The sequence below is a fragment of the Etheostoma spectabile genome, chromosome 22 (genome assembly GCF_008692095.1).
Source record: "Etheostoma spectabile isolate EspeVRDwgs_2016 chromosome 22, UIUC_Espe_1.0, whole genome shotgun sequence".
Lineage (NCBI taxonomy): Eukaryota > Metazoa > Chordata > Actinopteri > Perciformes > Percidae > Etheostoma > Etheostoma spectabile.
Window position 1 is genome coordinate 8,605,608 of NC_045754.1, and position 14,437 is coordinate 8,620,044.

General features: G+C 42.2%; 1 protein-coding gene across 1 annotated transcript in view; it reads right to left on the reverse strand.

Annotated features, from left to right (window-relative positions):
* The window catches only part of gli3 (GLI family zinc finger 3), a 90,337-nt gene that overhangs the window by 23,135 nt on the left and 52,765 nt on the right, over positions 1-14,437 (reverse strand). Inside the window, exon 5 of the mRNA XM_032503403.1 lies at positions 1,034-1,239. Coding sequence (XP_032359294.1) covers positions 1,034-1,239 — 206 coding nt within the window. The remainder of the gene's footprint in view (positions 1-1,033; positions 1,240-14,437) is intronic.

A 14,437-nucleotide genomic window follows, 5' to 3' on the forward strand; every position in this document is an offset into this window, starting at 1 on the left:
ACACACACACACACACACGGTCAGACACCCTGAGGGGTTAGGGGGGAGTTTGGTGCCTTGCTCAAGAGCACTTTGGCAGTGCCTGATCCCTTTAATCAGTCCCTGAATTTCAATTCACTATTAATTTGTAAACTCACATCATTTAAATGCTACCAATCATTTAATTTCATCACACAACAATAATTTGCTAAACACGATTAATATATTGTAGTGTGAGTTTTCCTTTTAAATAGTTTTTGAAATTATTTTGGATCCGTTTTTTAATAATTCGCCTGCATCCGGTGTCCACTTTAATTGATTTCCCAGTCCAAATCAATCTTTAGATCTCAGGAAACAAATGCTCCCTGTAGGACACCATAACATAACACCCCCCAACCCTGAACTTGAGTCCGACCCTCCCTCGGTGTGAGCGTTTTAACTGTACGTGACCCTGCCGCTCACTGATGCATCCTCCAGAGGTCTCTGACATGACTCACAGATCAAAAGGATTAGCTTCCCTCCAACCTGCACCCCCACCCACACGGATCGCGTCACACTCGTAATACTCCCATCCACCGCCTAACTCACTCAGATAACATCTCACCAACCCCTGGGTCTTCATAGAGATGGATCTAGTTGCAACTCACCTGACCTCTTCTAAACTCAAACAGGAATTAAAAGGATACAGAGAATTGAGATTCTCGTTAATAGCAACCTCACTAGTCAATTTCAACAATCTTCTTTTTTTTTTTAAATACTTTTTTTGGGCTTCTCCCTTTATTCAATAGTGACAGTGAATAGACAGGAAAGGGGGAGAGAAAGAGAGGGGAGGAATAAGGTCGCAGATTGGATTCAGCCTACATGGGGCGCATGCTCTTACTGGGTGAGCTAGAGGCCGCCCCTCAACAATCATTTTTAAGGGTCTTTGTCGCCCCTTTCTGCTCGGCTGGGGTTGCGTGCAGATGTGCATGTGTGTGCTGAGTGTACACCATGTGCCGTGAGTGTGTAGATGCATCATGCTTTGAGTTGTCAGTGTATCTTTCACTTTATTCACCATCTGCAGGGCTGAGGCCCCGTGTGGCTGACAGAACAGAGATGGAGGGGCTGCTGTGGAGCGAGCGGATGTAGTCCATGTATGGGTTGATGTAGGGGTGCGGAGGGTGAAAGGGCGACTCCGCCCCCACAGAGGGGTTCCGCTGGGGTGAGATCCGGATGAGGGAGATGTCTGAGAAAGCTGGACCGCCCGCTAGCCCAGGAGGTCTGCAGACACACAAAAGAAAGGAAAATATAGAAAGAACATGAATACATATTTATTCAAAACAGAACTCACAGCATTCATACACGTTTACTGAGGAAAATGTGTGTGCATGCTGTCAACATTGATGCTTATAGGATGCATTTTTAGGTAGTAATCATTTGAAAACTTGCAGTTTACAGTTTAAGTGAAGATTGATTGAGACTACATACATGCATAAGACATTATATTATTCCACACTGTCACCATATGTGGAATAATAAGATCTTTTGATTTGATTAACATTCTTTAAACATAACATTGATAATCTACAATTTCAACATTGTCCTCATTTTATTAGGCCTGACAGGCTCTCACCATCCAGATTTTACTCCCATGGGTGGACTGGCAGTGGCAAGGCCAAGCAAATGGACTGTGACACTATTTCTTCTCTCTCCATCTGCAAGGCAGAGAGGAGAGCGCTGCATTCCAACTGCTCCCTACACAGACATTTCCTCAGATCAAAGGCAGCTTTCACCACTGTGTCTTAATCAGAGGGAAACGTTAGACCAAGCTCACCGCTGGCCAGCGCCAGACAAGCAACGCTACACCACTTTACTCAGATGGCTTCAAACTTGGCTTTGGGCAGAAATCGTGTACAGAATTGCACATGACGGATACAATGTTGCACAAAATCCATCAGCAAGTCTCGCAAAAGATCCACAATCATTGTCTTAAAATAGAAAACACGAGCGCTATAAGGCTATTCTTTTTTTTAATCCAAAATCTTTACTGTGAATTGTCTCTATGATATGAGATGTGAAATAAAGTTGAGAACAATCAAGAAAACTTCTTAGGAGCCAAGTTTGAGATGAAGTAATTTGTCTCCCTTTTTATAATTGGCTAGGAGGGCAAGGAAACTTCATAATGATGGCCTTCACCACAAAGGCCTTCCCCTGAGGATGTGGAGAAATCCACATATCAGCCAGACATTAACAGGCTAAGAGATTAGACTGAATTATCCCCTCCACTTCTCTGTGGCTCCCCAGTGGACCAGTGTACTGTGACAAAAGACCCCAGGAGAAGGAGAGGAAAAGCAAAGGAGGGAGGGAGAGGGGAAAGTGGGGGTTTAAGAAGGAGGTGAGGAGAGATAGAAGAGGGTGGGAAAAGCCGGGAGAAAGAAGGAGAGACCATGGCCCAGAGTTTGTCTCACAGAGACCTTGACCAAGGCCAGGGGAGCAGAACAGCCCAATTACAACCTCCGCCCCTTCCCCTGATCCCCTACCAGCCCCTCCGTCCCTCCGTCCCTCCGTCCCTCCACTTCACAGCCCTCCTAATGAAAGAGCTCGGGTCAGGGCAAATAATGACTAAGGCACTGAGGAGTGGAAACAACACACACACACACACACACACACACACACACACACACACACACACATATGTGTACACAGGCATTCACACATACAAACTTTTTGTCTTCAGGTAATGAGCCCGAAGGGGCTATGGGGTGTTTTTTAAAGGCTTTCATAAGTATGTGACAACATGTCTCAGTGATGCTGAAGCAGGTGTATGTGAAAAAAGAAACTTTTACTCTCAGGAGTAGAATTCTCAGTGAAAGCCTTGTTGCTAAAGTGTGCAAAGGTGGCAGATTGAAGGATCATAATATCTGAGACTGCAACACAATGGTGATGGAAAATAATGTTCACCTCCATTTGATTGTTGTGTTTCTGCACGTCTCCCATCAAAAGATTCCACAGAGAGATTGTTTTACTTCCTCCACACCTAGAGTAGCAAGTCACGCTGAGGGCAACCTTTCACCTCAAAACAAACGTGTGAAAGAGTGTGTGTTTATGATGAGCAAGTCTTATGCCCACACACCACCATAACATGCCTCATTTACTCAGGTCAACAACACAGCTGCAGAGTGACGCTCACTTTGATGTCACATGCCTGACCATAGATCTCTCACACACACACACACACACACACACACACACACACACACACACACACACACACACACACACACACACACACACACACACACACACACACACACACACACACAGGAGTGCAGGGCCACATGTGCATCTGAGGGAAAACAAAAAAAATGCTTTGTCATTGATGAAAAATGGAAAAACCTCAACTTTTTTTAAATCACATCCTGCATCTGACATTGTTATACACAAGTCAGTGGAATACAATTAAACTACCAGATGTATGAAGGACCATTCAATAGCAAAGTACATGGGACAAATATGTCCATGTCCCTGAAATGCCTCCATTTGACGTTTCAGACATTGTCAATGTAGAAACAAGACCCCAGAAGGGAAGGTAAAAGATTTCATGACTTTTTTTCCCCTCATCTGGCCCTTCACATTTGAAGAGAGCCAGACACCCACTCTGGCTGCCATGACACTGATTAACCCTGTCATGCATTGGCTGCATCTCCCTACACTGACCGTGGCTAAATGCCTCAGCTTGGCTTGTTTTTTTTCAATTAACTTAGCGAATAATAACAGAGTACTACTGGAAGGCCAGGGGGAAAAGAGAAAACTTGAGAAAAGAAAAGAAAGAGCATGTGTTGATTGGTGGGAGGATGGTGGCACGAGAAAGAGGGTGATTTAAGCCTGTTGAAAGGTGAAAAGGAAAAGGAAAGTTTGGAGAGAAAAAAAGGTGTGGAGAGAGGACATGAGGGAGGGCTGCAGAGAGGGAGGGAAGACACTTAGACCGTGAACAGTAGTTGGGAGAGGAAGGAGTGAGTGTGTGAAGATAATGGACTATGAATTGGAAGGGAAGGACGTACGGAGATGACTTAGGAGAAAGGGGGAGCTGGAGAAGGAGGAGAGAAAAAGAGGTCTCCAGGGGCGCAGAGCCAGGTGCGAGGGGATTTGAGGAGGACAGGAGAGAGATGGATGGTTTGGAGGAGTGTGTTGTCTCTGTACTAGCAAGAGAGTGTCCGATCCTCCATGTTCAGCTGCTCTCTGCAGTGCTCGCCGTGATCGCCTTAGCATCTGCCAGTATACATTAATCAACATGACGAAAGGAAGTAATCTGACAACATACGGTGTGTGTGCAGGAATGTTCACCCTGTGTGTGTGCTTGAGTAAGTGTGAGCGCCAGAGAAGTGGCGTCTTAGTTACACCTGATTTAAGATTTACATCAAAGCTGTACCGCAGGCTTTTCTGCCTCACCAAAGAAAAACAACTTTTCCTTTACTCCTCTCATTCCCATTATAAGTTTTTAATTCCTATTAACCCTCCAAAGAAGACATTCTGCAAACAATGGCACAAGGAAAGACTGAGCTCTTGACATATGGAAGCTATTTCCTTTCACGTGGCCTTGCTTAAACCAGCAAGCGCCTCTTTAAGACATTGCATGTTTACACGGGGCGGTCTGTGGATTTTAAACTGTCGTCTTTTTTCACCGGATGAATACACACTTGCCAAGTGTAAATATGCCCCCAAAGGATTTTGAGGCTTCATGGAGGGGTGTGTGCTCACGTAAACACGCCTTGAATCTTTGTTTAGAACAAGGTTATATGAACACTAATAATTTTTCTGGTGAAGGCTGCAGTAGAAACACACAGTTGTGGTGAAGGTTGATGACTTCACTTAGGACAGAAGGTATCATTGTGGTGCAACAGTTAGACCTGGTAGTATTGACACAGCGGTTTGCTAAAACAGGAACCGTGCTTTGCAAAATACTTTTAGCTTGAGCATGACATGGTTACGCATGAAATTACTTTAAAATGTCTTGATGTGTGCTTCACAGGGTACAGGAAATTTGTACGTCCAAAGCCAATAATCCAGCAACTGTGAATGGTCGTAGACCATCATGTTTTCACCCACAGATGCTGGAGTGGTCCAAGAAGGTGATTTGAAATAGAAAAGTTCCTGATACTGACCAAAGTCCAACTTAAGAAATCGCCATTAAGAATCACTAAGACAACTGTGAGTGAAAGACAATGAAAATACAACATCTTTATTTTTTAACTTTGCAAAAGGAAGCAATAGAAATAGGAAATTAGGTCTTAATTTGGGGAAACACTACCATTGCCACCGGTGCACCTCATTAATTATTTTGACTTGATATCATGTGCTTACAACAAACAGCTATATATTTATATAAAATAGTTTATGTCACAGTCTGGCTCTGGGCCAAGATACCCTCAGACTTTTTTGTGAACACTGGATTGTTTTGGGTTTTTCTGTTTGCTGTGTTTTTCCTCCGATATTCCTGTGCTTCCTTTCCCACTTTTGCCCATCTACACACCTGCTCGGAGTCAGCCTCGTTAGTCTTTCCCTGCCTAATCACCTCATTCCCCTCACCTGAGCCCAACTCTCCACCTGCTCTTTATCCCCTCTCCGGTAAGTTTGTATTTAAGTCCCTGGTTTTCAGTTCAGCCTCTGTTTGATCCTTTTTTGTTCTGTTATGATCAGTTTTGCGTTGCCAGCATGAACCTTAAATAAAGAGTTATTTCTTTAGGTTCCTGTTTGCTGCAGCCTCCTGCATTTAGGTCCGCCTGTTCCACTATTCATGACAGTATGCATGACAGTGCAACACACACAGTGGAACCAGTACCCAGTAACATAGCTCACACACAGCGTTTGTGGTTTGACTGGTCATGTTTTCCAAGATGGTGCCAGTGTGTAAAAATGAACGCTACTTTCTTTATAATCTATGTTTTTAATAAATGTACACTTACTAAGTTGTCAATTAAAGCCAGCGGTAGCTTGTTTCAAGCTATAGGCACATTTTATTAGCATGAAAACATATCTTAGAGAATGATCAACTCTGTAAACATATGGGCACCCAGATAGCTCAGTTGGTAGAGCGGGTGCCCATATATAGAGGTTTACTCCTCGACGCAGCCGGCCAGGGTTCGAATCCGGCCTGCGGCCCTTTGCTGCATGTCACTCCCCCTCTCTCTCCCCTTTCATAACTTCAACTGTCCTGTCCATTAAAGGCCTAAAATGCCCCCAAAAAACAATCTTTAACTCTGTAAACATATATTATTAACCCCTAGGTTCATTTTCAATTCAGTTGTCAATTTCAGCTGCGTTTTTCCTACTATGACAAGTCCAAATGTTCGCTGTGAAAAAGGTCTATAGCCCATCTCTGGGTGGTAACATTTACAAATTAAAAAAAAAGTACCTTATTATTGTAGGCATTAAATTAATTTCTTGCTATAATAATTCCTTCATGCTATTGCAGCCAGGTTGAACTATATTTCAAGGTGATATTGAAGGATGTACACATATGTTCTCATCCAGTATAAAAAATATGCAGAAAGAATGGGCAGTAAAAAACTTATGTAGACCCATCTGTCTTGACACATGTGGCCACAAGGAGCTGAGTGAGGTGGGAACTGGGGTTTTGGAGGGAACTGGGATCAGTCAGGTGTCAGGTCCTCACCTGACCGAGGCTGACAGCATCACACCAAACTCAGCTCAATCTCACCACCTCATAGAATCCTGTGCACCCCCCCACTCATACCCACCCAGCCACAGCACAAGGCTGCCACCGCTATGAAAGCCTAAACCAGAGAGGAGGAAGAGAGGGGCTCCTGACAGCGGAAACAGAAGCACTTTAAAGCTCCAAACCCTTTCACTGAGATCAAAGGGCCACAGGAACAGAGCCAGCTGAGACTCAAGGAGAGAGGGAAGGGAGCTGAGACAAGGGGAGAGAGAGAGAAGACAGACAGACAGAGACACAAACAGAGGAAGGTAGATATATATTCTAGGTTCCTAATGATTCAGTTGGAAAGTCTTCATTAAGTTCTGCCAATGAAGCACATTCCAATGACTTCATTTTCCACATTAGTGATGACGATTGCAGCAGCAGTTTAAACTCATGTTACTTTCAGATCTAGCCTGCCTTCAGTCAAACCACTGGCCTCTGGAACTGACTGCTGTGGCAAAAGAATGAATTAATATTACGCCACGAAAGGTGGATACATTTAAAAATGTTTTTCCAACCTAAGCCAACAACTTCTTCCCCATGAAATGGAGCTTCTTGAAAATACTGCAATATGGACACACGGTGTGATGCAGATGGCAAATAAAAGATGATTGCTATGTCATAAATCTATAGAAAGTGACAGCAATGTTAAAGCTACAATCTCAAAGATCTCAGTTTGGTTCTCTTTGGCAACAAGCGGTAATTGCAGGTCTGTCTTTGGATCTCGCTTTCACACTGACATTTCATTGTCTCTAGCCATCCCTTGGCCCCGCCTACCCTTTCCGGCAGACCAACCATTGCTGGGTGCCGCTTGTGTTTGTCTGGGAATGCCGCCACAGAAATCTTGTTCCCAAATCTGAAAATGCATCAGTGGGCCATAGGCTAAATCAACATTGTGTTACCTCATTCGGTGATAGGTAGTGACTAGAGACATTTATTAATATGAAATGACTTTATTACTTTAAAAAGGAAACTTTCTTTAACCTCTAACATCATTAACTTGTATATGAAAATGCAAGTTGCCAAAGGTGACCAATTACAGTTCTTGCAGTATCTCATGTCAGCTACTGTGTAGTCCAGTTCTAATTAACTTACGGTGGGTGTCTTAAATTAGGGTGCTGGTTGGCTCGCTGACAATTTCGTATTCACAATGAAAATAAATGATGACATACACTAGGAATGCAAACACTGGCCTTTAGGGGGTGCTCCAAATTTGAAACGTTTATATCTCATAAAGGGCTCATGTGAGCTTTACAAAATTTGGAGTGTACGATCTAGGGCCACTCCTGAGGCCACTCTTACAATGTTGTACTGATTGGTCAAAATGGATGTGGTCTATTACACCCAAAACAAATGCATTGGCGCTTTTTACAATGGCTATATACAATGACTGCAAGTTTGCATTTTCAATTTACTACCGGCCTGTGGGTCGTTGGGAGGGACTCGCACCCAAGGCTTAGACCCTGTGCACCTGATCTCAGTTAGTTAAAAGAAAAAAAATCCTTTTTAAAGAAAGCTGATTTATGGACCTTTTAATGTTAATTTATTTGATCTGATAAACAATATGAATATTTGTTTACTGGTCCCTGGCCTTTAGTAATGCACCATTTTTCTTAATTTCCCATTGAGTTAAAGAAGAAGATGATGCTTTTAGTTATAGCTTTTTGAATTCTTTTTGGAAATTTACAAGGCTTTTACACTCTAGAGCAAACCAAAACAAGTAAGCACCCTGACAGAACAGGTGTTCCAGAGATTTAATATGTCAATCTCTGGCTGCATTTTTGTAATAACCTCCTTATAATCCTAAAAACTCCAGTAGTATATTTCAGGGACTTGAACAGTTTGTTCCCCATGTGATCCAAGTTTCCTCCCGGCTGGGCAGAGCAGACCGCGGGCCTGGCATGGCACAGTGAGGTTGCCAGGCGTTCAGGGTAACTATGTTCCCCCGGAGCTGCGAGGGCTCTGTGTGACCCCCTGACATCAAAGGCCTGGGTGGGTTCAGGGAGGTGGGGATAGCTTTCTATTCATGGTCACATCAAGCAGGATTCCCTCTCTGTGGGATACTTCTGGAGGCGTGCCAGACATTCCCATATACCGCGGAGTCAGTTCTCACACACGCACACACACACACACACACACGCTGTCCAGTTGAAGACCCACAACTCTTCTTAGGTTTCTCCGTCTCCTCCCCCTGTGTGTTTCAGTCACACTCACATTGTCTACATATAAGCACCTAGTACATCCCTGTAGGCACGTATCACTTCCACGCCGCTGGAGTGATAACACATGTTTATCAACAGGAGCCAGTGAGTGTGACAAGTTAAAGTCATAACAAATGGGTCCAGGTGTCAGAGGACCTGGTTATATTTGAAGGTGTGTCACACATGGAAAAACACTTCTTGTTTTACATTTAGGATCGTCGACTTTTCACCGCTTGCGCCGGTTCCAAATTCCTTCTTTGGAAAAGTTAGTTTGGCTTCGCCACACACAGCAGGAGTTTTTATTTTCTCTTCGCAGGCTGTTTCAAAAAACATTTTTCCACACGACAATTAAATGTAATTTCAGCCATCGAGATAAGAATGTCTACCAAAACGAATCAACAGATTGTATAGCGAGGGATTTAAAACATAAAAGTAAAATTACACAAAATGAGGCTGCCTTTTTTTCTGTAATTTCAAGAGGGCTGGAATCAGGGAACAAACATGAGGCCAAAAAAAAAGGGTTCTTGTTCCTTTTTGTTTCTCTCCCATGCTTGATTTTGCCTTTTTACAAATTGTTTTGCATGGACCGTTCCACCTTCATCTCCAGTTTTTACTTGATTGCGGCTATTTTTCAAAGCAGGTGGAATTAGCGCTGCTCTCAGTCAGTGTTTTGAGTTCCTCTGGCATGCCCCAGGCTAGAGAGAAGACAGGAGGGGACTCCTGGGTGTTGAAGTGTTAAACTTGTGAAAACAGGGAGGAAGCACATCTATCTTTCCTTTTCCTCTCAAGTAATGTCTCGATGGCCCAATGCCTTTAAACAAAAACTCAGCTGATGCCTGCAGCTAAACAGGGTTCAGGTTCCACACCCCACCGCCTCCACTACCCTGACAAGTCTGGGTAATGAGAGTGTGCGTCTGCGTATACGGCCTATCTCAGGTGAGGAGAATGAGTGTGGCCCAGGGCTGCAAGGAGCAGCGTGGATCCCCCCTCAATTCACCACGTCACGCTGGGCTGCTGAAATCAGCAGCCGCACGGATGGGCCTGAGCAAATCACAAACAATACACAGCGCTACAAGACAGCAGAGACACACTGCTGGAGATGGTTAATCCTTCAGACAGAGATCTGAGGTAGAACAACAGAAAAAAATAAGGGGGGGGGGAGGCAGAGGAGTGAGAGCTGACACACAGAGGGAGGAAAACAGGAGCATCAGGTACAAGCCCCAACAATATGTTTCCTTCTCAGCGCTGAAAATCTCCTTTTCAGAATGAAATCCATCATGTTTTCCTAATACATACTTCTTGCAGAGGAGGGGAAGGAAAGAAAATCTGGACAGAAGAAAGGCAAGTGCTGGTGGAGAAGTGAAAAGACACAGCCTACTTTAAGGCCATTTCATCCATCTTGTTGGACTAATAAAATGTCATGGGTAGTTTCTTGATATTTAATCATGAAGGGGCTGCGAGCGTGGTGGTGCCAAGCGCAGGCTTGATGAAGCTTTGGGAGGCTTAAACACAGACCTGTGTACATTCTGGATATACCCAGAGGAGGCTATTTCACAAAACTGCTACATAAGTGACAACTGTTGAATAAAGAGTAGGGAATTCCTAATAAGCCTGCTCTGGGAAACGTTTATTTATTTATTTTACTTCAACGAGAAAAAGAAGTTACCTAGCTTTGTTTAACACCTTTAAAAAAAGTTTCATTACTAATGTAGCAAAATCCCTCACAAAGAGATGTCAAAAAATAATGGACATTCAACAAAAGGCTTGTTGCATTCTTCCCTGCAGTCACCCTGTAGCATGCGTACATATCTGTGCAGCTCCCGACGGACACTCATAGGGAAAAAAAACTTCACAAGCTGACCCCATCTAAAAAAAAAAAAAGCAAAGTGAAGTATCATGGGGGACAGAGAAGGGTTTCTTTTTGGCTCACTCCAAAAGACATTATTAGATGAAACTATCACACTATCAGATGTAATGGACGCCCCATCTGATAAGGGAGATAACCGAGGGCTGAGAGAATAGAATCGCTTCATGTGATATGAATTAATTTGCATTGGTGGGGAGAGTGTAACAGGAGTGAAATTCCCTGTGAGTTAGAAGATAAACAAATAGAAGAAAGGAGGAGAAGAGGTGCAGAAGCTTTAAGGGAGGCAATGAAATAATATCTACTTACATTAAAAACTGTAGTTGGTCTTAAACTGGACTTCAACTGGATTAGAGGCATTTTAAACATGGACTAATATTATACATTGTTACATTTAGATTTCTTAAATCATATATTGAAGTCATGAGGGAAGACGGAGAGAGGGACGAAAGGAAAGGAAAGAGAGGGAAAGTAGGGAGGATGGAAAATGAGGAGAGCCGGAGAGGATTTATGACCCTGTTCCCCTGGTCTTGTTACTTTCTGTACTGTACTGGCCCCCAGTGTGGGATCGCAGGGTCTGGAGCCCACAGCCCAGAGATCAGAGTAATGGAAACTCCACATTTCCACATTTCTACACTGCTATTGCCTGACGTCTGTAGGGCAAAGTAAAAAAACATAAATATATATATATATATATATATATATATATATATATATATATATATATATATATTTATGTTTTTTTATATATATACTGAAAAAACAAAACTAAAATTGATAATTGTGCATTCGGTAAGGATCAAAATGTTCCCTTTCAAAAATCAGCTTTTCTTGTGATTTAAGCAAGGCTCACTTTTAAAACTACTGCTATTTGTGAAGAGAAGCAGACGTCAGGACAGCCGCTGCATGAGGTTGTGGAGGCGATGTGAGGCAGCGTGCTGCCATCGCTGTGTAATATCTTGACAGCCACTGCTGTTGTCTAATAGCTCTTTGCCAATGAGAGGAGGGTCTTTTTTACAAAAAGCCAATTAAGAACCGGCACAGCTCATAAAAATGACAACCTACCACGCCCATCAAGTAAGTTACCACCAAAACCACCAAATACAGATTTAGTCGAGTGTTGCTGATCACAATATTTGGAATCCGAGCTGAAAAGATCAGTGGATTCATTAACTAGTCGATTAATATAAAGTGAATCGACAAGTATATTTCTTGAACATTTTTCAGGATAAAGTACAGAACATTGTCTGGTTCCAGCTTCTCCAATGTGATGATTTACTACTTGTCTTTGTCCAATACTGTATCTCTGTAAACATCCTATTAATGGATAAAAAAAGCATTATGAATACGCCACCTTGGGCTCTGGGAAATTGCGATGGCCTATTTTTACTATGTAGTACTGACACTTGGACAGAATGATTAATCAAGAAAATAGGCAGATTAAGTGATATTAAAAATAATCATTAATTGCAGCTCTATTTATAATGCATATTATAATTATTTAAATCATTTTGTAAACTATGGGCTACATGATTAAATGTCTGTAGCGTGTAATGTAGTGTGAGCAGGTTGCTTTTCTTTTTTTTTTAAGCGTGTTTCATATTCAAGAGGGAAATAAAAGGTTAAGAATTGCAAAAAAATAAATAAAAGATGACTGAAATAAATACACTGACGCTCAAACACTGACAAGGAAATATTTCCAATGCGTATGTAAGCATGGATGCACACCCACACGTACACACACACACTCACTCACATTAGCGCAGAGCTGTTGGCACCTGCCTGTTATCTCTTCCCCTCAGACCTGGTTTTCCATTGTGCTCCATGGGAGAGCTACAAATTGAGATCTCAAACATGAAGAGGGGGCAAATGACTCGAGTATAGAAAATCAAATCCACTAATGTGTTACATGTGCAAATTCACAGGCCTCGTATTAGAGATTAATGCGTTCCTCTTTAATCTAAATGTACCTTTTCTCAAAGATATTTATAATGGAGCCTAAAATTTAATTCAACCAAAGGACTTACACTGAAGAAACAACAATGAACAGGAAACATTTGTTCAGCGAATAATCAGATAGGATTTGCATGAATGAAAGTGTTATGTAAGGAATCATTTTTAGATTAGAAATGCTATGATTTGTTTCTTTAGTTGTGATTGCTATTTAAAGATAAGACTTACTAAATCAGTAATAAACCATTTAACAAGTAGAAGAAGAAAAAAAACATTAAAAATGCATGTGATGTTTGATAACTGGGAAGGAAAACAAATCTGCACACAGCAGCCTCAGTGTAGGTAATCCTAGCCTGGTAAGTAGAGTTTAAGAACATGTCTTAACAGATCTCCACGGGTAATGACTCAACCCTAAAACCTTTACAGGCCTTGTCAAATTTATGCTGTGCCAAACTCTTTTTTTCCGCCCAACCTGCTGGATCCATCATTCTCAAAATACACAGGTGCCTTCAGAATATCATGGTCCTGTGCAGAGGATGAATGGAAAAAAGACTACACTGCCCATTTAGGCTTCTGAAACTGGTGTATTACAAAAAAAATAGATATACTGTAACTTCAATCTGCCCACATTTCTGCTTAGGCATTTATCTCTTTTCTCTCTAAATCCTGAAATTGCCTCAGAAGAAAAAAGGGGAGAGATACTTTCCCCTTCTTTGCACATTTTCACAGAGTGGTGCACAACTTTCTGAAAATTGAAGAGGCTTTATGTCAAATACGGCTAAAGCCAGCCTCTCCATATCAAACAACGCAGCGCGAAAATTACTGTGGCGATGATAAGGCTGCCAGATAGAGAGGGAGAGGAGAGCGAGGGGGGGAAAAAAACTGAAAGGAAGTGACTCTACTCAATTATACTGCAAAATTGGTATGACTGAATATTTTTCATTCAGGTGACTGATAGTATCAGTGAAACTGCAATGCAGATAAATAAAGGAGCTTTCTGTCAAGAATAAACACCATTAATCATGAAGCCAGCTACTGCGTGACCGCCTGTCCCCCCGACTTACTCCATAGAGAAAGTATTAAAGAGGGGGGGGAGGATATGGGGGTGAGAGACAGGGGAGGGAGGGAGGACGGAGGGAAAGCAGTGACTGCACAAGAGAGGGGTGACCTATGAAGTCACACAGAATGGGTTTTGGACAGTTGGAGAGGAGGATGAAAAAGTGGCCTTCGTCTCTCCCCCGGCTTTTCGGTGACAGCAGCCATATCTAGACACAAATTATCAGATGCGATTATGAAATAATCATCAATTCTCTATGTAATTTATGGCTCTGCTTCACATCCTGTTTAAGTCTAGACTATATTCAAATGTGAATATTACAGTAATAGCCAATCATCAACCATGCAATGATTTTTATTCTTTTTAACAACAGAGAATCTGAAGAAAAAATGTGTGTTGCAAATAACAGTCATATAAGAAAACAAATTCCAACTACTGTAATGTGTTGGACTAAAAATGCAGATAACATTGGTAAAAATTGACTTAAGGTATACCCTGAAACTGAAATATCAACTAATAAAAGAGATCTTGACACAGCAAAGTCAAATCATGAACTTACACTTACACACTTACAGAACATGTTTCCTCCTCTAGCTTCTATAACTACCCTAGACCCTTTTGTCTTACTATTGTTTAGCATTGTGTGTGTGTGTGTGTGTGTGTGTGTGTGTGTGTGTGTGTGTGTG